Source organism: Pristiophorus japonicus, chromosome 12, assembly GCF_044704955.1.
Source record: "Pristiophorus japonicus isolate sPriJap1 chromosome 12, sPriJap1.hap1, whole genome shotgun sequence".
Taxonomy (NCBI): domain Eukaryota; kingdom Metazoa; phylum Chordata; class Chondrichthyes; family Pristiophoridae; genus Pristiophorus; species Pristiophorus japonicus.
Window position 1 is genome coordinate 195,157,042 of NC_091988.1, and position 26,092 is coordinate 195,183,133.

General features: G+C 44.0%; 1 protein-coding gene across 3 annotated transcripts; it reads left to right on the forward strand.

The window, feature by feature from the left end:
• The first annotated feature begins 4,094 nt into the window (after window positions 1-4,094).
• On the forward strand, window positions 4,095-25,434 carry mtg2 (mitochondrial ribosome-associated GTPase 2). Of its 3 annotated transcripts, none has more exons than XM_070895118.1 (7): window positions 4,095-4,120; window positions 5,696-5,911; window positions 6,986-7,133; window positions 11,258-11,373; window positions 11,453-11,671; window positions 16,306-16,444; window positions 24,980-25,434. In XM_070895118.1, the coding sequence occupies exons 2-7, from the start codon at window positions 5,702-5,704 to the stop codon at window positions 25,375-25,377; spliced, it is 1,230 nt and encodes a 409-aa protein (XP_070751219.1). In that variant the 5' UTR covers window positions 4,095-4,120; window positions 5,696-5,701; the 3' UTR covers window positions 25,378-25,434. The 3 variants fall into 3 exon arrangements, with proteins under 3 accessions (XP_070751219.1, XP_070751217.1, XP_070751218.1); XM_070895116.1 differs by having other exon boundaries at window positions 4,107-4,116; XM_070895117.1 differs by lacking the exon at window positions 4,095-4,120 and adding an exon at window positions 4,164-4,835.
• The last annotated feature ends 658 nt before the right edge of the window (window positions 25,435-26,092 follow it).

Sequence of the window (26,092 nt, forward strand, 5' to 3'; positions counted from 1 at the left end):
ATATTCTGATTCCCAGTTTAGTTGTTGGAATGTGTGCACACTGCTCTCTGGTTTGAGCTGTGTAAATGCTCTGGTTCCCAATTTATTTGTTGGGTTAGGAACAGGAGTAGGCCATTTAGCCCCTCGAACCAGTTCCTCCATTCAATGAGATCATGGCTGATCTGTGACCTATCTCCATATACCCACCTTTGCCCAATATCCTTTGATTTAATTTTGGTTAACAAAAGTCTATCTCAGATTTAAAATTAACAATTGATCTACCATTGAAATGTCTGGCTCTAATTTTTAGAATATGCCCCCTAGTTCTAGTCTCCCCAAATAGCAGAAATAGTTTCGCTCTATCTACCCTATCTGTTCCCCTTTAATATCTTGAAAACACTGATCAAATCACCCCTTAACCGTCTAAATTCCAGGGAATACAATTCTAATTTGTGTAATCTCTCCTTGTATGTGTGTCAGCCGTGGCTCAGTTGGTAGCACTCTCGCCTCAGAGTCAGAAGGTTGTGGGTTCAAGTCCCACTCCAGAGACTTGAGTGTAAAAAAACTAGGCTGACATCAAGGGAGTGCTCCGCTGTCCGAGATGCCGTTTTTCAGATGAGATGTTAAACCAGGGCCGCATCTGCTCTCGGGTGGACATAAAAGATCCTATGGCACTATTTTGAAGACGAGTAGGGTGATTATCCCGGTATCCTGGCCAATATTTAACCCTCAATCAACATCACTAAAATAGATTACCTCTGGTCATTATCAGATTGCTGTTTGTGGGAGCTTGCTGTACACAAATTGACTGTCATGTTTCCTACGTTACAACGACTACACTTCAAAAAGCTCCTTGGGACGTCCAGGAGTCATGCAAGGCGCTATATAAATGCAAGTCTTTTTCTTTTTGTAATTTAACACCTGGACTCCAGGTATCATTCTGTTAAACCTATGCTGCACACTCTCCAAAGCTGATATATCCTTCTGTGCACCCTGCTCTTTTATTTGATCTCTGTATATACTCTTGTCCCCAGTTTATTTGTTGGAATGTGTATGCAGTGCTCTTTGATTTGAGTTGTGCTGGCTGGTCTCACGCTCTACCCTACTTGAGGTCATCTAAATACGACTTCCCCCGTGTTCTAACTAGCACCAAGTCTCGTTCTCCCATCGCCTCTGTGCTCGCTACATTGGCTCCCTGTTAAGCAACATCTCGATTTAAAAATCGGGGATCTCAAAGATGTTGTAATCGTGGCCATCTTCAAGAAAAGTGACAAGTCCAATTGTGGTAATTACTGAATAATTTCCCTGCTGTCTGCCACAGAGAAAGTTATCGCAAGAATCCTCCTCAATCGCCTTCTCCCAGTGGCTGAAGACCTCCTTTCAGAGTCGCAATACGGATTCCACCCACTAAGGGGCACAATGGACATGATCTTCCCCGTGCGTCAAATTCAAGAAAAATGCAGGGAGCAGCACCAGCCTCTGTATGTGGCCTTTTTTGAGTTCACACAGGCCTTCGACACTGTCAACCTGGAGGGATTATAGAGTGTCCTCAAATTCGGCTGCCCTCAAAAGTTTGTCACGATCCTCCGCCTGCTTCACAATGACATGTAAGCTGTGATCCTGACCAACAGACCCAATACACGTGCAAAGCAGGGTCAAGCAAGGCTGTCATCGCACCAACTCTCTTCTCGATCTTCCTTGCTGCAATGCTCCATCTCACCCTCAGTAAGCTCCCTGCTGGAGTGGAGCTAATCTACAGAACAAACTGGAAACTGTTCAACCTCCATCGCCTCTAGTCTAGTTGCAAGGTCCTTCCATCCTCTGTCAATAAATTACAGTATGCAGACGACGTTTGCATTTGTGCACACAGGTCGAACTCCAAACCATCGTCAACACTTTCACCGAAGCGTACAAGAGTATGGGCCTTACACTAAACATGCGTAAGACAAAGGTGTTCTCTCAAATTGCCCCCGCCACATAGTACTGCCCCGATTATCAAGATCCATGACGAGGTCTTGGACAACGCGAACCATTTTCCATACCTCGGGAGCCTACTGTCAACAAGGGCAGACGTCGATGATGAAGTCCAACACTGCCTTCAGTGTGCTAGTGCAGCCTTCGGTTGCCTAAGGAAGAGAGTGTTTGAAGACCAGGACCACAAACCCAGCACCAAGCTCATGGTCCACGGAGCAGTAGTGATACCTGCCCTCCTATATGCTTCAGAGACATGGGCTATGTACAGCAGGCATCTCAAAGCACTGGGGAAGTACCACCAATGCTACCTGCATTGGCAGGATAGGCGCACCAACATCAGTGTTCTCGCTCAGGCCAACATCCCCTGCATTGACCATACTTGATCAACTCCGATGGACGGGCCACATTGTCCGCATGCCTGATACTAGACTCCCAAAACGAGCGCTCTACTCCAAGCTCTGATACGGCAAGCGAGTCCCAGGTGGGCAGAGGAAACGCTTCAAGGACATCCTCAAAGTTTCCTTGAAAAAGTGCAACATCCCCACTAACACTTGGGAATCCCTGGCCCAAGACTGCTCAAAGTGGAGGAGAAGCATCCGGGAAGGCGCCGAACATCAAGAGTCTCTCCGCCGGGAGCACGCAGAAGCCAAGCGCCGACAACGGAAGGAGCACACGACAACCCAAGCACCCCACCCACCCGTCCCTCTAACCACCATCTGCCCCACATGTGACAGAGACTGTAGGCCCCGCATTGGACTCGTCGGTCACCTAAGAACTCTTATTAGTGTGGAAGCAAGTCATCCTCGACTCCGGGGTGACTGCCTAAGAAGAAGATATAAGTACAAGTTTGTGTTGTGTTCTCTGGTCCCCAGGTTTAGTTGTTTGGATGTGTGCAATTTTCTTTGATTTAACATAAGAACATCATAAATAGGAGCAGGAGTAGGCCATACGGCCCCTCGAGCTTGCTCCGCCATTTAATACAATCGTGGCTGATCCGATCATGGAATCGGGTCCACTTCCCTCCCCGCTCCCTATAACCCCTTAATCCCTTATCGTTTAAGAAACTGTCCATCTCTGTCTTAAATTTATTCAATGACCCAGCTTCCACAGCTCTCTGAAGCAGCGAATTCCACAGATTTATAACCCTCAGAAGAAATTTCTCATCTCAGTTTTAAATGGGCAGTCCTTTATTCTAAGATTATGCCCCCTAGTTCTAGTTTCCCCTATCAAGTCCCCTCATAATCTGATTTGTTTCGATAAGATCGCCTCTCATTTGAGATGTGTATGTACCCTGGTCCCCAGTTAAGGAGGGTTGTGTGTGTGCAATTTTCTTTGATTTGAGTTGTGCATGTAGCCTGGTCCCCAGTTGAGGTGTGTGTGTGTATAAAGCTCTGGAGGGCAGGTATTACTACAGGCCTGTAGACCATGAGCTTGATGGCAGTTTTGAGGATCTGGTCTTCAAACACTCTTTTCCTCATGGACCATGTACAATAGACACCTCAAGTTGCTGGAGAAATATCACCAACGATGTCTCTGCACAATCCTACAAATCCCCTAGGAGGACAGGCGCACCAATATCAGCGTCCTCGTCCAGACCAACATCCCCAGCATTGAAGCACTGACCACACTCGATCAGCTCCGCTGGGCAGGCCACATAGTTCGCATTGCCAGACACGAGACTCCCAAAGCAACTGCTCTACTCGGAGCTCCTTCACTGCAAACGAGCCAAAGGTGGGCAGTGGAAACGTTACAAGGACACCCTCAAAGCCTCCCCTGATAAAGTGCAATATCCCCATTGACAGCTGGGAGTCCCTGGCTCAAGACCGCCCTAAGTGGAGGAAGTGCATCCGAGAGCGCGCTGAGCACCTCGCGTCTTGTCGCCGGCAGCGGAAGGAGCGTGCGGCAAACCAGTCCCACCCACCCTTTCCGTCAACGACTATCTGTCCCACCTGTGACAGAGACTGTGGTTCCCGTATTGGACTGTTCAGCCACCTAAGGACTCGCTTCAGGAGTGGAAGCAAGTCTTTCTCGATTCCAAGGGACTACCTATGATGATGATGAGTGATGATGATTAAAGCGCTGGCTGTGTCACGTGCTGCCTTGGCTGAGCTGTGCCTGTGACAGATGCTCCTCCCCCTCAGTGACCCGGTTGCCATGGGAGAGGTCGGTGAGTGAGTGAGGGGAGGGGAGGGGAGGGGATGCGATGCGCGGGGTCGCGGGTCTCTGGTTCGAGCCCGGGAGCCGCCCTCCTCCCTTCAGGTGCGGGGAGAAGGGGCCTCCGCTGCTGCTGACGGCCGCTGGAGAAGGGGACAGGCCTCGTGTGAATCCCCGGACTCGCGTTAAACCTCCGCCCGGGAAGGGGAGGCCCCTCCTGGACTGTTGAGGCTCAAGGCTGCACAGTGGAGAGTGGCCTGAGAAAGGGGGAAGATTGCTGCACTGATCACTCCCAAGTACTGTGTTGTCCATGCTCCAGGAAAGTTCATAGAAATTCTGGGCAAAGATGATTTTAATATTTTAAGTAGGAGAAAGAAAATCTGCTGTACTCCTGGGGGAGAGCAAGGAGATTTAAAGCAGTATGAAAGAGGAAAGAAATTTATTTATATAATGTCTCAAACCTCTTGTGGCACTTCACTCAACTGCCCAGTGGCTGCAAGAAATGGAAATTGGGCAGTGAAAGCCTAGTATTGAATTTTAAAGTCTTGTGTGCATCCTGGGTCTGTACAGCAGTAAATGTGAATGGCCAATTGATATCTGATGAATTCACTTGCTACTCAGGCTCGTTAAATTTGTTGGAAGTACAGTACTCAAAAATTGAGCTTCCCAGCTTTTTACGATTCCAGCACTGAAAATGATTAATCAACTATTGTTTGATACATAAAAAGGTATGAAAGATACAGAACCCATCAAACTCACTCTGTTGTTTATACACTGTAGCTTGCAGGGTTTTTATTACCTGTTTTAATGTAACTCGGTGAGCAGAGCTGGGGTGAAGTGGGATCAGCCCTAATGATCACCTGAATTCCTGTGTCTGGTGGAGATGCCCTTAAGCAATGAATGGAGCTTACTTTTACAGTTTGATGTCTGGAATTGTTACAGTGGTAATTCCTACAATAGTGTATTGTGCTAGCGTCTGTCACAAGTAGCCTGCGTGCAGTACATATTCGCAAGTTTTAAATCTGCGACTAAGTGTGGTGAATATATATATATACATTTGAACTTTCTGCTCATTTTATTGGTGATAGATATAAAATGATAAATGTTCATATGTGGGGAGCAAGCAGCAGAGTGGGATTAAACCAGATGGCTCGCGTGAAGAAAAACATCGATGGGCTGAATGGCCTATTTCTATGCTGTAACATTAAATATATTCAAATCCCTCCATGGCCTCGCCCCCTCCCTATTGCTGTAATCTGCAGCTCTGCAATCGTCTTGAGATCGCTGCGATCCTCCATTTCTGCCCTCTTACAAAAGCCTAATTTATCTTTGCTCCATCATTGGCGGCTGTGCCTTCAGCTAAACTGTGCCCTAAGCTCTAGAATTCCTTCTCTACCTCTTTTTTTTAAGATGCTTCTTAAAACCTACCTCTTTGACCAAGCTTTTGGTCATTTCCTTGTGTGGCTCGTTGTCAAATTTTGTTAACGGTTCCTGTGAAGTGCTTTGGGATCTTTTACGCCATTAAAAGGTGCTTTATAAATGCAAGTTGTTACTGATTTGTATTTCTTTTTTAATTCCTGTTTGTCAGCCTGCCATGTCTATAAGACAGATCTTGTCACTGGGAAAGCAGATTCCATTGCAGACTTCTGTAGAAGGTGTTTGGTTATGCCAACATGTGGCATGTAATCTGTTGGCATACCCTCATGCCAATAGCACTTTGTTACGAAATTTCACTACAAGCTGTTCCAAATACGCCAAGGCTCGAGGACTCAGGAAGAAAAGGGAGCTTTCTGAAAAGAAACAGGTAACATTAATCAGTCTTCATCCATACAATCTTCAAATGCCTTGATATATTTGACATATGCATTTTGTATGATGGGGAAAGGAATTATATTGGCCTATAATATTGGCCTGGATATTGCAGTCAGTGCTGAATGAATGATGCTAGCCATTTATCACACTTGCATTTGCCCACAAACTTTCTGTGGGCTTTTGCACTGTGGAACTTGCGGTTATTAGAGAACCAAAACAGCGCAGCGCCCTCTACAGGGGATCTGGGATCTGTGTGGAGAGGGCAAACAACGGCATGTCTACTTAACCAATCAGATTGAAGAATCCTCGCTGAGACACACAGTCCAAAGCAGGAAGAATAAGTTAGAATGTGAAATTAGGTACAGAAAATGAAATAAAGATGGGATTAAGAAAGAGAAATAAAATATATACTTTTTTTAATTGTCAATTTAAAAAAAAAAACTCTCCAACAATAATTCAAATCTGAAGGAATGAGACTTCGCACTTGTGAAAGTTGATTTTTAGTGTTGGGTTGTTTGGTAGTAATTAAGACTTATCATGCTGTTGTTAATTGACTTACTCTTGAATGGACAAGCCCTAACTTTTTCTGGTGTGTTTAGCGGGTATCCAGTGGATAAGTATAGCATTCTGATGCCCTTCCATGTATTGTAATGCCGAGTCTCTCAGTGAGGTACCAGTATAGCAGGGCAACTCAGACAGCAATTCCCTGATTTCTGCGTTTAACTGCTCGTGTGTGGATGCTGGTGGTTGCTGTCTGATTTACTGCTTAATAACTGAGTGCTGAGTGCCTCGCCACTATTCCTACTGCAAAATCCAGGCCATTGTTTAAGGTATCGAATGTCCATGTACACCAATTACCAACAAAAGTGTCGACCATTCAATAAAGATAAATACAGAAAGTTCAGTCACAAAAAGGAAAACAATTTGAGCTTAAAATTTCTATAATCTTTTGTTGAGGGAATTTATCCATATGTTTAGAGCGCTTTCTGCTTTTTAAAGGGGCAATTTAAAAAAAAAAATTGGAATTGTAAAATTATTTGTAGCCATAACATTTCTTATCATTTAGACCCGGTATTTTGTGGATCAACGAAGAATCAGTGTGATTGGAGGGGCAGGCGGTAATGGAACGTGCACTTTCCACAGTGAGCCTCGCAAAGAGTTTGGAGGACCGGATGGAGGAAATGGAGGCGATGGAGGACATGTTATTTTAAAAGGTAAAGGGGCCGAAATTGCCCTCAGCGAGAAATTGGGGAGGGCACTTCAATTTAAGCGGAAATTTACCGACCGGCGGGAGTTGGAGGGAAGAGCCGGAAAATCCGGCTTTTTAACTCTTGACACCGCCTCCCTGCGCTGTTGGAGGTGGGATTGGGGCGGTGTCCATCACTGCCGCGCTGACCATGAGAGCGCTGCGGTGGTGACATCAGCGCGACGCTTCACTTAAAGAGGATGGACGCTGCAAGGCCTATGTGGAGCACACTGGACCATGAGGGAGGGTTCGGCCGGACCAGCGGCAGCCATTGTCGAGCCAACTTCGGAGTCGGCCGACAATTAAAACAAAACGGTGGCCGCGGGAGTGCGCCCTCCCCTTTAAGGGCGGCCGCACTGCCCAGCCACTGGCAGCTTCCCGCCGCGCGAAGCTGTTGGGTACTGACCGGTGGCCGCACTCCTGCAGGGCAATTTCCCCTGCGAAGCTGAAAAGGGGTCGCCGTCGGGCAGTAAGGGATCGGCGCGTGGCCGACAACGGGCGCTGGGTGGGGTGGAAACACGGGACGCGGAGGCAATTGCGGATGGGTTGGTCCCGCTGCCTGCCCCCGGTTGGAAAGGCCTTACCACCCCGTTACCGCCATTTTTCTGCACTCTTCTTGCATGGGACTGTTCAGTGGGTGCTGGTTGCCCTCTAGTGGCCATTATTCATTCATGAGCCTTGATTGTGAGTGTCAGCAGGCTGTTTGGCTATGTGGAGCATCATAACCGCGCCTGGTCTGAATGTCCACATACCTTGCTGCAGGGGGCACTGGATAGCAGTCAAGAGGATGGTTCCTGGTTGATGTGCCCCTCCCTTACTCCAGGTGTGCTGAGGTTAATTGAAGTATACATGCTGTTGCTGCAACTTAAATTCACCAATTTTCTGTGTTTCTATGTTTCTAATTCTACACAGACCAGGATTGAATCTGGTTGTATGGCTCCGTTATTCACTTGATAAACTCCCAGCTGTTAAAACTCTGGTGTGCCTTTTAAGGGACTTCATAGATCCACAGTGACAACAATGCTATTTTAACCAGCTTATTGCTGCTCTAGAGTATATTCATAGATTTTTTTAAATTTCCTAACCTAAGGTATCTGTGATAATGAAATAAGACTTAAAATTTTGAAAACTGTCTTTGTGAATGAGCAGTACCTGTCCCTAATGATTTTGCTTCATCTGTTTTAAGTTGTTTGTCAAAGTTAGTTAAGTTGAACAACTAAAACATTACATCTAAATTGTCATTATATGTCATCCACTTTATAGTCATTTTGTACAAAAACTGCAGTCAAATTTATTAACTACACAAAAGGAGTACGTAGGGTGGAATATGAATTGTGCTGTATGGGAAAGATTTTGTTCATATTCTAAAGAAAAATAAAGAACTTGAACTTGTATAATGCCTTTCGTGATCTCCGAAAGTTCCAAAGCACTCACGAGTAATAAAAAGTATTTTCTGCCGTGTACTCACTGTTGTAATGTAAAGAACTGCGGCAGCCAATTTGTACACAGCAAGGTTCCATGAGATTAATGACCAGGTAATCTGTTTTTAGCAGGGTCAAGTTAGATGCATTTACGTCATGACCCATGATAATCTCCTATTTTAGTAAGCTGTGGGAGAGACCAAATCTGACAAAACACACTAACTGAGACCGCAATAGGAGCTGTAGACATAGATATTAGTATAAACGGCCCTCTTCAGGGCCTGAGATTTTTGAGCTATCATGATGATCTGTTTTAGTTGTGTAGTGCCATAGGACCTTTACGTCCACCCGAGAGGGCTTCAGTTTAATGACTCATCCAAAGGTCAGCCACATTCTAAATGCAGGTAATTGTAGATTAGTCAAAAATCTATTGATTCAAAATTAGAACTCCTATTTGCATATATAACCTTTCTGGTCCAAAAGGTTAGAATTCATAGAAAATATGTTCAAAATATTCATTAGTGGAAGATTTCAGTACACTGTAAAACTTCATGGTAGAAGACACTAAAAACATCCCAATAGTGGATAATCAAGGGGCTATAGGGAGGGAGGAACTTAATACAATCACTATCACTAAAGAAGTAGTACTCGGTAAAATAATGGGACTAAAGGCGGACAAGTCCCCTGGACCTGATGGCTTACGTCCTAGGGTCTTAACAGAAGTGGCTGCAGAGATAGTGAATGCATTGGTTGTAATCTACCAAAATTCCCTGGATTCTGGGGCGGTCCCAGCGGATTGAAAAACCACAAATATAAAGTCCTTATTTTTTTTAAAAAGGAGGCAGACAGAAAGCAGGAAACTATAGACCAGTTAGCCTAACATCTGTCATTGGGAAAATGCTGGAGTCCATTATTAAAGAAGTAGTAGCAAGACATTTGGAAAAGCATAATTTAATCAAGCAGAGTCAGTATGGTTTTATGAAAGAGAAATCATGTTTGACAAATTTGCAGGAGTTCTTTGAGGATCTAACGCGCATGGTGGATAAGGGGGAACCAGTGGATGTGGTGTATTTGGATTTCCAGAAGGCATTTGATAAGGTGCCACATAAAAGGTTACTGCACAAGATAAAAGTTCATGGGGTTTGGAAATAATATATTAGCATAGACAGAGCATTAGCTAACTAACAGAAAAGAGAGAGTCTGGATAAATGGGTCATTTTCCGGTTGGCAAACAGTAATAGTGGGGTGCCGCAGGGATCGGTGCTGGGGCCTCAGTTATTTACAATCTATATTAATGACTTGGATGAAGGGACCGAGTGTAATGTAGCCAGGTTTGCTGATGATACAAAGATGGGTTGGAAAGCAAATTGTGAGACGGACACAAGAAATCTGCAAAGGGATATAGACAAGTGAGTGGGCAAAAACTTGGCAGATGGAGTATAATGTGGGAAAATGTGAGGATATCCACTTTGGCAGAAAAAACAGAAAAGCAAATTATAATTTAAATGGAGAAAAATTGCAAAGTGCTGCAGTACAGAGGGACCTGGGGGTCCTTGTGCATGAAACACAAAAAGTTAGTATGCAGGTAAAGCAAGTAATCAGGAAGGCAAATGGAATGTTGGCCTTTATTGCAAGGGGGATGGAGTATATAAGCAGAGAAGTCCTGCTGCAACTGTACAGTGTATTGGTGAGGCCACACCCAGAGTACTGTGTACAGTTTTGGTCTCCGTATTTAAGGAAGGATATACTTGCATTAGAGGCTGTTCAGAGAAGGTTCACTAGGTTGATTCTGGAGATGAGGGGGTTGACTTATGAAGGTAGGTTGGGCCTATACTCATTAGAGTTTAGAAGAATGAGAGGTGATCTAATCGAAACATATAAGATAATGAGTGGGCTCGACAAGGTGGATGCTGAGAGGATGTTTCCACTCATTGGGGAAACTAAAACTAGTGGACATGGTCTCCGAATAAGGGGCCGCCCATTTAAAACTGAGATGAGGAGGAATTTCTTCCCTGAGGGTTGTAAATCTGGAATTCTCTGCCCCAGAGAGCAGTGGAGGCTGGGTCATTGAATATATTTAAGGTGGAGATAGACAGATTTTTGAGCGAAAAGGGAATAAAGGGTTATGGGGAGCGGGCAGGGAAGTGGAGCTGAATCCATGATCGGATCAGCCGTGATATTAAATGGCGGAGCAGGCTCGAGGGGTCAACTGGTTACTGCTGCTTCTATTTCTTATGTTCTTGTTTTTTGGAATTTAAAAGAATGTTATCACAGGCTACTTGTGGGAAATTGGGGGGGGAAAAATCCACGGCAGTTTTTCCAGAATAAAATGGACCAAAGCTTTAGCATTTTGTTTCATTTGTGGAATAATTTGTCTTCACAGTGTGTCGTCCTATTAGTGGTGCTTTGGTCACGTAGATCAAAAGGCAGCAGGATCTTTGTCTTGATGAGGTGTGCACCCCACCGTGGAGGACTTGCGTCATTGTTTCATTCTCACTGCTACAACATTCTGTGGCTGTCGATGGTGAAAATAACCCTGATAGCTGTAAACTAAAACAAAAAGCCGTCAGTGTTTTCCTGAATGTATAAAGAATTCAATCTCAGCCCTCAAGACGATTCATTTTTGTGAAATTCTCTCTCTTTCTAATTTCAAGTAATTTTGGTTTTTCAGTTGCTCAACAAATAAAATCACTCTCATCCACTGTATCGGTTTATCGTGGCAATAATGGAGAATCCGGAGGGAATAAAAATTGTTACGGAAAAAACGCAGCTAACACTTACGTAATGGTGGGTACCCCAAAACTGATCAAAACCTTGCATTTCTGCAGTTCAATCGGTTAAATTAAATTGCAGCTATGCCCTTTAGGTGCCTCTTGGTACTGTGGTGAAGGAAGATGGGAAGATAGTTGCTGATCTCTCAACTCACGGAGAGGAATATGTGGCATCGTATGGTGGGCTTGGTGGCAAGGGCAATCGTTTCTTTCTGTCCAATGAGAATCGGGCACCGACGACCGCAACCCCAGGAGAGCCTGGTCAACAGCGGGTCTTGCAGCTGGAGCTCCGGACTATGGCTCATGCTGGGATGGTATGTAAAGATGAAAGTTTTTTTTTTTTACTTTGCCAGTTTTCAACTATGTAATGCCTTGACGATTAACTGTGTAAAGCAACACTGTGTACAACTTCGTTTCTTGCCAGCTGTGGCTCAGTGAGCAGTGCACTCGATTCTGAGTCAGAAGGTTGCAGGTTCAAGTCCCACTCCAGGAATTTGAGCGCACAAATCTAGGCCGACACTCCCAGTGCAGTGCTGAGGGAGTACTGTACTGATGGAGTTGCAGTCTTTCGGATGAGACGTTAAACCGAGGCCCCGTCTGCCCTCAGGTGAACGTAAAAGATCCCATGGCACTATTTTGAAGAAGAGCAGGGGAGTTATCCCCGGAGTTCTGGCCAATATTTAACCCTCAATCAACATAACAAAAACAGATTATCTGGACATTATCACATTGCTGTTTGTGGGAGCTTGCTGTGCGCAGGTTGGCATCTGTGTTTCCCACATTACAACAGTGACTACACTCCAAAAGTACTTCATTGGCTGTAAAGTGCTTTGAGACGTCCAGTGGTCATGAAAGGCGCTATATAAATATAAGTCTGTCTTTTTTCTTCCATGTCAGAAGTGATGGACATTTGCCATGTTTATGATGTCTCAGTAAAATTATTCATCACTTGCTCATAACTAAGTATTTTTCCCAACTAGTAAAAGGCCCAAGCTATTAAAAAAAAAACTTCCACCCAGCTTTATGTCATCTAACACATTCTTTTTAATGAAGCCTGAAAGGCAAGACCACTTCCATTCTACGTGATTTGTCTATGCATTTGCACCTGATACAGATAACTTGAATAATTTCATCAGCACTAATGCATTTTGAGGTTTTAGGTTTAATGGAGACCGGAACCTCCTTTTGAATTGCAGACGTATGGTAACTTAAAAAATGGCCTTTTTCAAGTTTTCCTTCACTATCACTTTCTCCTCCCCCCCCCCCCTCCCCCGACCAGCTGAGAGAACAGGATGCCCCGAGGCCTTTGCTGGCTGACTGCTAGGGAGTGAACAAGAGTGGCCTGCGGCCTATTTTCCCCTTCCCCAGCCCTGCCCATCACCACCTCCTGTGGTGAACCGCTGATGTCAGGGTTGACTAAGTCAAACTTACCGTACCCTTTTTTTAAAAAAAAAAAATAAAACCCCTCAAAATATATATATTTTTTTGTTTCTGTGGTACATGCATTTTAGATAGGCAGCTTAAAAAATAAAACACTTGTGAGATCATACTAGTAACGATGAGTAACTTATAATAGAACATAAGAATTAGGAACAGGAATAGGCCATCTAGCCCCTCGAGCCTGCTCAGTTCATAACATAGTTCACCGTGGAATAAAGTAATGAAAGGACTTGCATTTAAACAGCAACTTTCACTAGGTTGGGGCAGCCAAAGCGCATTACAGCCAATGAAGTACAAGTGTAGTCACTGTTAGAATATAAGGAAACGTGGCAGCCAGTTTGCAAACAGCAAGGTCCCACAAACACATATATGACCAGATAATTTATTTTAAGCAGTGTTGGTTAAGAGATAAAGTGGTTACCAAAATTGTGTATACTCATGATGTATCCATTTGAAATAATGGGGTTTTACCACCACCATCTAGAACTATTTGCACTTGCAATGTCAGAATAGTACAGCTGTAGCCTAGCTGGTCAGGCGATGTGGTTGCCATGGCACCAACACCAACTGGAGGGGAACTGACTGATTCTCAATGGTAGTTTTGATTGGCAGCTTGCCAAGCCAATCCTCCACACCAACATCTGAGGGAGGAGCAGCGATTAAGCTTTTGGCTTCCCCGTCTTTCTCTCTGTGGAATAAAGAGAGTTTGAGTGTAACAGCAAGAGAGGCAGAGGATTTTGCTTTCCTTCCAGCTAGAACAAGGCTGTCAGAAGCTCTAGTCTGAGGCAGTAGGCTTGTAATTTCTTATTTTTTTGATGCTATGAGGAATGATGTGAAATAGGTAAAACTCGCTGTGCAAACAATAATCTCTTCTTGTGTTTCATATCAAACAAACCAGTTTCTTGGTTTATAATTATCCTCGTCTCACTAGAGTACTCATCAGCTGGCCTTGCAGTAGATAGGAGAAATGAATAATGGAACATATCTGAGATCAACATAGTCGGTGCACACAATCGGGGGGGGGGGGGGGGTCTTAGAGTGACTGAAGGGCAGTAACAATATTATATAACTAGATATATTTGGGCAGTAAAGGAATACTCGGATCTTAGGGGACATGAGGTCTGCTTAGCGAGAGACCCTTAAATTGAAAGAATATCTATTGCAGATCCCAAATTGACATTTGCATACCATCTTGAATGTCATTTGACATCTACATTTCTCAGGAAATGTTAATTCTGACATATCCGTCCCTAGCCACTGACTCCATCCCTCTCCCCAACTTCTGTCTGAGGCTGAACCAGACTGTTCACAACCTTGATATCACATTTGACCCTGAAATGAGCTTTCGACCACATAGCCACAGCATAACTAAGACCGCCTATTTCCACCTCCGTAACATCGCCCAACTCCGCCCTTGTCTTAGCTCTTCCATTGCTGAAGCCCTCATCCTTGCCTTTGTTACCTTTAACTTGGCTATTCCAACGCACTCCTGGTTGGCCTCTCACATTCTCCCCTATATAAACTAGAGGTGATCCAAAATTCAGCTGCCCATGTCCTAACTCGCACCAAGTCAGCCCTGTGCTCGCTGACCTCGATTTCAAAATTAACTTCCTTATTTTCAAATCCCTCCATGGCCTCGCCCCTCCCTATCTGTTAGCCCCTCCAGCCCCACAACTTCCCTCCTCCCCCCCCCCCCCTCCCCACCCCCCCCTCGAGATGTACGTGCTCCTCTAATTCTGCCCACGTGAGCATCCCTGATTAAAGTCGCTCAACCATTGGTGGCCATGCCTTTTGTTGCCTAGGCCCCAAGCTCTGGAATTCCCTGCCTAAATTTCTCCACCTCTCTACCTCTCTTTCCTCCTTCAAGACGCTCCTTAAAACATACCTCTTTTTCCAAGCTTTTTGGTCACCTGCGCTAATTTCTACTTATGTGGCTCAGTGTCAAATTTTTTAATCTCATAATACCCCTGTGAAGCATCTTAGGACGTTTCTCTACGTTAAAGGTACTAAATAAATACAAAAGTTGTTGTTGTAACGAGCTCCCGGTTAGATTTTGAAAAACGAAACTTTCATTTTGAATATTCCAGCCATTAGGAATAACAATAGTGTATCCTCCCTCAGTGAAAATATTGCATATGTTAGCATATTACAAGCCTCGGATGCATTGTTTAACAATCTATTCAGGGACTGTTTGTAAGAAAAGGCAGACTGATTTCCCCCTGCACTTGATATCAAGTGCAGCCAGTTTTGCATTCTCCCTCCCTGAAATCAGTGATTTTAAAAGTTCTTACAAAACTCGCATGCTGCAAATTCCAAGAAAAGTTTTTTTTTTAAATTAATCATTCGCGGGATTTAGGTGTCGCTGGCAAGGCCGGCATTTATTGCCCATCCCTGATTGCCCCATAGAAGTTGGTGGTGAGCCGCCTTCTTGAACTGCTGCAGTCCGTGTGATGAAGGTGCTCCCACAGTGCTGTTGGGTCGAGCTGGTTTTATTCTTATCGTATTTGCATAGTGGTTTTGATACTGAGTGGTTTGCTAGACCATCTCAGAGGGCAGTTAAGAGTCAGCCACATTGCTGTGGGTCTGGAGTCACATAGGCCAAACCGAGTAAGGACATCAGATTTCCTTCCCTATAGGGCATTAGTGAATCAGATGAGATTTGATGACAATACGGTAGTTTCATGTTCACCATTACTGATACGGTACTGGATTGAACCTCCCTTATCCAGACCCTTGGAACCTGGCCTGTTCTGGATAAGAGATTTTTCCCGACGTGGGGTGGTCACGTTAAATTGGATGGTACAGGTACTAAGCAAGGGAATATCTGGGCTGGCTGACTTGGGCTTTGGGCTAGGAGTGTGGCAGAGAGATCATGGGGGTGGATCGCGGGGTCAGGCCAGCGATTGCGGGAGTCGGCAGCGAGGAAGAATTTCAATTTGTTCATGTCGGAGTTCTGCACATGCGCCACCTGGGTGGCCGGGAATGGTTCTGAACGAGGGGTGGTTCTGGCTAAGGGAATTCTGGATAAGGGAGGTTCAACCTGCACTAGCATTTTATTGCAGCTTTAGCTAATTAACTGAATTACTAGTCCAGCAACATAACCACTATGCTACTGTACCCCTATGTAGAGATTCTTGTGATTTTATTCACAACGATTGATGGCTCTGTTACAAGCATAAACCAACATGATACCTTATGATCGTTGGCATACCACTGCATCAGGCAGTGCCTTTACCCATATACAATCAGAAAAGTTCTTTGCTGCTCCAAAATCTAATGAAATGTGAAAGAGTCTTTATACAGGCTGCTATGTTTTCACCATATCAATGCATCAAAGTGGTGTTTTTTTGGTCAATTTTTATCTAATTATTGAAACCATTGCCAGTTTATATTGTGAATGGGTTTTAATACATACAAACAAAATTGGATGAGTATATATGGCTGTTATGCATTTATTTTAGACCAGCATTGCTTGACAATACTAAACATTATTTCCTATTGTGTTAAGGTTGGTTTTCCCAATGCTGGAAAATCATCTCTTCTGCAAGCAATCTCAAATGCCCGGCCAGCAGTGGCTGATTATCCATTTACTACATTAAATCCTCATGTTGGTGTGATACAGTATCGAGACTTCGAGCAGATCGCAGGTAAGCCTTGCTTTTTTAAACTGCTTATTTTCTGCTTGAAACTGATAATGATTTAGAATTGTGTGGTTATTTTGAAAGTTTAATGCGCATTGGCCTGTAATTTGTGGTCAACGGTAAAGCAAAGGCATTCGCCACTGGCCCCGAAGTAAGCTTCCCACAAAGGTGTCTCAATCTCTGTGGTGAGAAGTTTGGCTTTTCCGACGTTCAGATGAGATCCGTGTAAGTTAACGGGGAATCCCTAATGTGAGCTACTGAGATGTCAACAAACTGTCTAAGCAGTCAATCACAATGCAAAATTCTCTCGGACTGGGAACCAGGAAACATAGAAAATAGGTGCAGGAGTAGGCCATTCGGCCCTTCGAGCCTGCACCACCATTCAATAAGATCATGGCTGATCATTCCCTCAGTACCCCTTTCCTGTTTTCTCTCCAAACCCTTGATCTCTTTAGCCGTAAGGGACATATCTAACTCCCTTTTGAATATATCCAATGAACTGGCATCAACAACACTCTGCGGTAGGGAATTCCACAAGTTAATAACTCTGAGTGAAGAAGTTTCTCCTCATCTCAGTCCTAAATGGCCTATCCCTTATCCTAAGACTATGTCCCTTGTTTCTGGACTTTCCCATCATCGGGAACATTCTTCCCGCATCTAACCTGTCCAGTCCTGTCAGAATCTTATAAGATTCTATGAGATCCCCTCTCATCCTTCTAAACTCCAGTGTATAAAGGCCCAGTTGATCCAGTCTTTCCTCATATGACAGCCCAGCCACCCCTGGAATCAGTCTGGTGAACCTTCGCTGCACTCCCTCAATATCAAGAACATCCTTCCTCAGATTCGGAGACCAAAACTGAACACAATATTCCAGGTGAGGCCTCACCAAGGCCCTGTACAACTGCAGTAAGACCTCCCTGCTCTTATACTCAAATCCCCTAGCTATGAAGGCCAACATACCATTTGCCTCCTTCACCGCCTGCTGTACCTGCATACCAACTTTCAATGACTGATGAACCATGACACCCAGGTTTCGTTGCACCTCCCCTTTTCCTAATCTGCCACCATTCAGATAATCTGTTTTTGCCCCAAAGTGGATAACCTCACATTTATCCACGTTATACTGCATCTGCCATGCATTTGCCCACTCACCTAATCTGTCCAAGTCACTCTGCAGCCTTTTAGCGTCCTCCTCTCGGCTCACACCGCCACCCAGTTTAGTGTCATCTGCAAACTTGGAGATGTTACTCTCAATTCCTTTATCTAAATCATTAATGTATATTGTAAAGAGCTGGGGTCCCAGCACTGAACCCCGCGGCACTCCACTAGTCACTGCCTGCCATTCTGAAAAGCATTTGTTTATCCCGACTCTCTGCTTCCTGTCTGCCAACCAGTTCTCAATCCATGTCAGTACATTACCCCCAATACCATGTGCTTTGATTTTGCTCACTAATCTCTTGTGTGGGACCATGTCAAAAGCCTTTTGAAAGTCCAAATATACCACATCCACTGGTTCTCCCTTGTCCACTCTACTAGTTACATCCTCAAAAAATTCCAGAAGCTTTATCAAGCATGATTTCCCTTTCATAAATCCATGCTGACTTGGACCGATCCTGTCACTGCTTTCCAAATGCGCTGCTATTTCATCTTTAATAATTGATTCCAACATTTTCCCCACTACTGATGTCAGGTTAACCGGTCTATAATTACCCGTTTTCTCTCCCTCCTTTTTTAAACGGTGGTGTTACATTAGCTACCCTCCAGTCCATAGGAACTGATGCAGAGTCGATAGACTGTTGGAAAATGATCACCAATGCATCCATTATTTCTATGGCCACTTCCTTAAGTACTCTGGGATGCAGCCTATCAGGCCCTGGGGATTTATCGGCCTTCAATCCCATCAATTTCCCTAACACAATTTCCCTCTTTTTATAAAGATATCCTTCAGTTCCTCCTCCTCACTAGACCCTCGGTCCCCTAGTATTTCCAGAAGGTTATTTGTGTCTTCCTTCGTGAAAACAGAACCAAAGTATTTGTTTAACTGATCTGCCATTTCTTTGTTCCCCACTATAAATTCACCTGAATCTGACTGCAAGGGACCTACGTTTGTTTTCACTAATCTTTTTCTCTTCACATATCTATGGACGCTTTTGCAGTCAGTTTTTATGTTCCCAGCAAGCTTCCTCTCATACTCTGTTTTCCCTCTCCTAATTAAACCTTTTCTACCTCTGCTGTATTACAAAATTCTCCCAGTCCTCCGGTTTGCTGCTTTTTCCGACCAATTTATATGCCTCTTCCTTGTATTTAACACGATCTTTAATTTCCCTTGTTAGCCACAGTTGAGCCACCTTCCCCGTTTTATTTTTACTCCAGACAGGGATGTACAATTGTTGAAGTTCATCCTTGTGATATTTAAATGTTTGCCATTGCCTCTCTACCGTCAACCCTTTAAGTATCACTCGCCAGTCTATTCTAGCCAATTCACGTCTCATATTGGAGCTGAGGGTGGATTCACTCTGGAGCATCCACGATGCTGAGAATGACGTGAATAGCACGTTTAGTGAGTTGGTCATACCGCAGGTGAAGGGTCCACAGCCAGCTAGGGAATGGAAGACCAGCAGGAAGAGCAGTGCAAGGAAGGTAGTGCAGGGGTCCCCTGCGGTCATCCCCCTGCAAAACGGATACACCGTTTTGAGTACTGTTGAGGGGGATGACTCATCAGGGGAGGGCAGCAGCAGCCAAGTTCATGACACCGTGGCTGGCTCTGCTGCACAGAAGGGCAGGAAAAAGAGTGGGAGAGCAATAGTGATGGGGGATTCAATTGTAAGGGGAATAGATAGGCATTTCTGCGGCCGCAACCGAGACTCCAGGATGGTATGTTGCCTCCCTGGTGCAAAGGTCAAGGATGTCTCGGAGCGGGTGCAGGACATTCTGAAAAGGGAGGGTGAACAGCCAGTTGTCGTGGTGCACATTGGTACCAACGATATAGGTAAAAAAAAAGGGATGAGGTGACGAATTTAAGGAGCTAGGAGCTAAATTAAAACATAGGACCTCAAAAGTAGTAATCTCAGTATTGCTACCAGTGCCACGTGCTAGTCAGAGTAGGAATCGCAGGATAGCTCAGATGAATACGTGGCTTGAGCAGTGGTGCAGCAGGGAGGGATTCAAATTCCTGGGGCATTGGAACCGGTTCTGGGGGAGGTGGGACCAGTACAAACCGGACGGTCTGCACCTCGGCAGGACTGGAACCATTGTCCTCGGGGGAGTGTTTGCTAGTGCTGTTGGGGAGGAGTTAAACTAATATGGCAGGGGGATGGGAACCAATGCAGGGAGACAGAGGGAAACAAAAAGGAGACAAAAGCAAAAGACACAAAGGAGATGAGTAAAAGTGGAGGGCAGAGAAACCCAAGGCAAAAAACAAAAAGGGCCACTGAATGTAAAGGGGCTGCAGGAGGGGTCAAAACTAAAAATCATGGTTTAAAAACTAGTATTAAAACATTCTACCTAAACGCGCGCAGTATTCGAAATAAAGTAAATGAGTTGACGGCACAAATCATTACAAATGGGTATGATTTGGTGGCCATTACAGAAACGTGGTTGCAGGGTGGCCAAGACTGGGAATTAAACATACAGGGGTATCTGACGATTTGGAAAGATAGACAAGAAGGGAAAGGAGGTGGGGTAGCTCTGTTAATAAAGGATGATATCAGGGCAATTGTGAGAGATGATATTGGCTCTAATGAACAAAATGTTGAATCATTGTGGGTGGAGATTAGAGATAGTAAGGGGAAAAAGTCACTGGTGGGTGTAGTTTATAGGCCCCCAAATAATAACTTCACGGTGGGGCGGGCAATAATCAAGGGAATAATGGAGGCATGTGAAAAAGGAACGGCAGTAATCATGGGGGATTTTAACCTACATATCGATTGGTCAAATCAAATCGCACGGGATAGCCTGGAGGAGGAATTCATAGAATGCATACGGGATTGTTTCTTAGAACAATATGTTACAGAACCTACAAGGGAGCAAGCTATCTTAGATCTGGTCCTGTGTAATGAGACAGGAATAATAAACGATCTCCCAGTAAAAGATCCTCTCGGAATGAGTGATCACAGTATGGTTGAATTTGTAATACAGATTGAGGGTGAGGAAGTAGTGTCTCAAACGAGCGTACTATGCTTAAACAAAGGGGACTACAGTGGGATGAGGGCAGAGTAGACTGGAAACACAGACTAAACGGTGGCACAATTGAGGAACAGTGGAGGACTTTTAAGGAGCTCTTTCATAGTGCTCAACAAAAATATATTCCAGTGAAAAAGAAGGGCGGTAAGAGAAGGGATAACCAGCCGTGGATAACCAAGGAAATAAAGGAGAGTATCAAATTAAAAACCAATGCGTATAAGGTGGCCAAGGTTAGTGGGAAAATAGAAGATTGGGAAAATTTTAAACAACAGCAAAGAATGACTAAGAAAGCAATAAAGAAAGGAAAGATAGATTACGAAGGTAAACTTGCGCAAAACATAAAAACAGATAGTAAAAGCTTTTACAGATATATAAAACGGAAAAGAGTGACTAAAGTAAATGCTGGTCCCTTAGAAGATGAGAAGGGGGATTTAATAATGGGAAATGTGGAAATGGCTGAGACCTTAAACAATTATTTTGCTTCGGTCTTCACAGTGGAAGACACAGAAACCATGCCAGAAATTGCTGGTCACAGGAATGTGGGAAGGGAGGACCTTGAGACAATCACTATTACTAGGGGAGTAGTGCTGGACAAGCTAATGGGACTCAAGGTAGACAAGTCCCCTGATCCTGATGAAATGCATCCCAGGATATTAAGAGATGGTGGAAGTTATAGCAGATGCATTCGTTATAATCTACCAAAATTCTCTGGACTCTGGGGAGGTACCAGCGGATTGGAAAGCAGCTAATGTAACGCCTCTGTTTAAAAAAGGGGGCAGACAAAAGGCAGGTAACTATAGGCCGGTTAGTTTAACATCTGTAGTGGGGAAAATGCTTGAAACTATCATTAAGGAAGAAATAGCGGGACATCTAGATAGGAATAGTGCAATCAAGCAGACGCAACATGGATTCATGAAGGGGAAATCATGTTTATCTAATTTACTGGAATTCTTTGCGGATATAACGAGCATGGTGGATAGAGGTGTACCGATGGATGTGGTGTATTTAGATTTTCAAAAGGCATTCGATAAGGTGCCACACAAAAGGTTACTGCAGAAGATAAAGGTACGCGGAGTCAGTGGAAATGTATTAGCATGGATCGAGAATTGGCTGGCTAACAGAAAGCAGAGAGTCGGGATAAATGGGTCCTTTTCGGGTTGGAAATCGGTGGTTAGTGGTGTGCCACAGGGATCGGTTCTGGGACCACAACTGTTTACAATATACATAGATGACCTGGAAGAGGGGACAGAGTGTAGTGCAACAAAATTTGCAGATGACACAAAGATTAGTGGGAAAGCGGGTTGTGTTGAGGACACAGAGGGGCTGCAAAGAGATTTAGATAGGTTAAGCGAATGGGCTAAGGTTTGGCAGATGGAATACAATGTCGGAAAGTGTGAGGTCATCCACCTTGGGGGGGAAAAAAAAACAGTAAAAAGGAATATTATTTGAATGGGGAGAAATTACAACATGCTGCGGTGCAGAGGGACCTGGGGGTCCTTGTGCATGAATCCCAAAAAGTTAGTTTGCAGGTGCAGCAGGTAATCAGGAAGGCGAATGGAATGTTTGCCTTCATTGCGAGAGGGATGGAGTACAAAAGCAGGGAGGTCCTGCTGCAACTGTATAGGGTATTGGTGAGGCCGCACCTGGAGTATTGCGTGCAGTTTTGGTCACCTTACTTAAGGAAGGATATACTAGCTTTGGAGGGGGTACAGAGATGATTCACTAGGCTGATTCCGGAGATGAGGGGGTTACCTTATGATGATAGATTGAGTAGACTGGGTCTATACTCGTTGGAGTTCAGAAGGATGAGGGGTGATCTTACAGAAATATTTAAAATAATGAAAGGGATCGACAAGATAGAGGCAGAGAGGTTGTTTCCACTGGTCGGGGAGACTAGAACTAGGGGGCACAGCCTTCAAAATATAGGGGAGCCAATTTAAAACCGAGTTGAGAAGGAATTTCTTCTCCCAGAGGGTTGTGAATCTGTGGAATTCTTTGCCCAAGGAAGCAGTTGAGGCTAGCTCATTGAATGTATTCAAGTCAAAGATAGATAGATTTTTAACCAATAAGGGAATTAAGGGGTATGGGGAGCGGGCGGGTAAGTGGAGCTGAGTCCACGGCCAGATCAGCCATGATCTATTTGAATGGCGGAGCAGGCTCGAGGGGCTAGATGGCCTACTCCTGTTCCTAATTCTTATGTTCTTATACCATCGAAGTTACCTTTCCCCCAAGTTCAGGACCCTAGTCTCTGAATTAACTGTGTCACTCTCCACCTTAATAAAGAATTCTACTATATTATGGTCACTCTTCCCCAAGGGGCCTCGAACAACAAGATTGTTAATTAGTCCTTTCTCATTACACATCACCCAGTCGAGGAAGGCCAGCCCTCTAGTTGGTTCCTCGATATATTGGTCGAGAAAACCATCCCTAAAACACTCCAGGAAATCCTCCTCCACCGCATCGCTACCAGTTTGGTTAGCCCAGTCAATATGTAGATTAAAGTCGCCCATGATAACTGCTGTACCTTTATTGCACGCATCCCTAATTTCTTGTTTGACTGGCCCCATCCTCATTACTGCTGTTTGGTGGTCAGTACACAGCTGCCACTAGCGTTGGGAAGTGATTAAGCTCATTTTATTGGAACTTTTAAAAAATGTTAGAGAGCAAAACAAAGATTTGAGCTCTTAATCAGGAAACAGTAAACTGAAGTAAAGATAAGATGAACAAAAGAAAATTAAAAAAAAAAACATTCTTTTAAGTTTCTTAATTTTAATTTTGATTAAAATGAATAAATTTGACACTCCACAAAATTAAAACTAGTTTTTCAGGGTTGTAGCATTTGTTTAACAGTCAATAAATTGTTAAAACCCCAGATGCACCTAATCCAAAATGGTCTTAACTTTTAACGCGTATTTACTAGCGATTATTACCATGGAAAAGCCCATGTTTTTGTCAGTTTAGCTGATTTTGCTGATTACACTGATTGCAGGCTATTGGGATTTGTGGGAGGGGGGTGGGGGGGCGCAGTAACCATGCAGCCAGTGTCGGAGCAGTGAATGACTGACTGCAACTTCAGGATTTCCACATTCGGATGTGCAAGCACTTCATCCTGAAGTTTCAGAGGAGTAATAACAGCGAACGCTGTTCGTTCCCTGATATCCATTTTCTGCTTCTTAACAAGTAAGTCTGATAGTTGCTGGTATGCTTAGGGAGGAGTGCTTCAGATTTTGGATCGCATTTATTTTTCCCATAAATCTGCTCCCCTGCATCCCTGAATGCATAACCTCCTTGGTGGGGTATGTTTGCACAGGTACCAGTTGCCCCCTAGTATCTCGCCCAATTGGCCAAGAGTGAGCCTCCACAAGTAAGTTACGACAGATAATCATCCACGAGTTTGAATTCCGTTCTGTTTCAAGCATCATTTCAGCCTTTGTTCGGAGGTGGGACCTGCAAAGGCAACATCCTGCTGAGAGTTCCTCTTCTCGCCAGTTCGGTTCACCACCATTCCTTCCCTTCCTCCTCCCTGCCATCACTTTGGGAGTTCCTGGGGCAGATTTTGGTCTGGGCCCATTTTTACAGCACGCGGCTGAACCAAGAGGCCCGAGGATCACCAGGAATTGGTTCTTGGGCCTCATGGGCGAGGTGCCGGCAGCTGTTTTCTTTTCCTGATTTCAAAAAGAGTGCCTTAGTTTGGTTTCCATTCTGTGCTCAGTATCAAAATTACCCTAGTCAAAGTACTAATGACTTCCTTTGTGCCTGCAACTAGGGCCCATCTCTCCTTGTACTCCTCAGCCACTCCCCAGTGTCAACCAATCCATCCTACTCCATTTGTTCCTTTTCTGGGGAACTGCCCATGGCTGCTCAAAATTTGAGCATAATCAGACTAAAAATTAACACTGAGCCAAAGAAGGAGAAATTAGGAGAGGTGAGGTGACCAAATGCTGATCAAAGAGGTCAGTCTTAAGCAGCATAGAGAGGTGGAGTGGCAAAGATGTTTCGGGGAGGTAATTCCATAGTTTAAGGCCGAGATTGCTGAAGGCATGGTCGCCAATGGTGGGGTGAAGGAAGTGGGGGTTGCACAAGAGTTCTAACTTAAAAATCTTCATGTTTAAAAAGAAAACATAGCCTTTTATTGTTGGTATATGCCATTTAGAGCTTTGAAAAAGAAATGCCTACAACAGAGATTTTTGCAATTTTTTTTCTTTTTCTTTTCTTTTCCAATTCAAAATGCTGTACTTCTATGCTATTGGCTATTGTATTTAAAATACAGAACGGAATTGCTTGTAAGCAGTTTTTACATTGCAAATCAATCTGAAGAGGATGCTATTGCGCATTTTAAAGGCGTATTTCTTTCTGTAGTTGCAGATATCCCTGGCATCATTAGAGGAGCTCACAGAAACAAAGGCCTGGGAGTTTCCTTTTTGAGACACATTGAACGCTGCCGCTTTCTGCTATTTGTGCTCGATCTGTCAACACCAGAGCCCTGGCAGCAGCTGGCAGATTTAAAATATGAACTGGAGCAGTACGAGAGAGGATTGTCAGAGAGACCATTTTGTGTCATTGGGAACAAGATCGACCTTCCAGAGTCCAAAACCAATCTTGTTCTGCTTCGAGAAAAAGTAAGGCAGAGTGCAATAATCCCAGTATCTGCACTAACTGGTGCAAATGTTGAAGAACTTTTAATGCATCTCCGGGAACTATATGATGGATACCTGGAGAGCACCCAGATCGAAGGCTCCATACCAGTCAAGTGGTAAAATTATACTTATGGGAATATCTATCCAAAGTAAATAATTAAACTTGTCAAAAACAAATTGTGTGATTCTTTTGTTCTGAATATAAAGTGTTGACGTCTTTATGATCCTTTGTACAACAACATTTCTATTCAGGAATGCACAGTATCTTCCAAGATTTTATAACAGTGGAAACATTCATTCAAATGAAAATTGGACAAATTTCTTTCAGAATATAATATTTTAGGATATAGTATCTGAGTAATCTGAGACATGACATTTGGCAAGTGCAGCATGATTGGGAGGAACAGGTAACTTTGGATATGTGGGGGTGGGGATGGTTCCTCAACTCGTATCTGAGTCTCTTGTAGACTAATAGAGATTGATTGCTATGATTACTCAACAACTCCATTGTTGTTGTATTGTGCAACTACCAGGATGGTAGAAGGCAAACTGGATAATTGAAGGCAAACTAGATGGACCTTGGCCTTTTTATGGCTACCAATTCTTATGTTCCTATGTAATGTTCAGGCTTTGCAAATAATTTTTGTTTTATCATGCATTTGGCTTTATATTGTTCCACTTAAACAGCATCACATACAATGAATTGCTTTGAAGGAAGTGCAGTCATTGTTACATGTGCAAAAGATGACTGCCATGTTTGCCTAACAGTTGAGGTCAATAACTATTTAATCTGTTCTTAATTTATTAGTTGAGAATTACGGAAATTTTATTGGCC

Coding starts and splice junctions, on each gene's coding strand:
- mtg2 (XM_070895116.1), top strand. Junction 5,912..6,985: donor AGCTTTCTGAAAAGAAACAG/GTAACATTAATC, acceptor CTTATCATTTAG/ACCCGGTATTTTGTGGATCA. Junction 16,445..24,979: donor AGACTTCGAGCAGATCGCAG/GTAAGCCTTGCT, acceptor TTCTTTCTGTAG/TTGCAGATATCCCTGGCATC.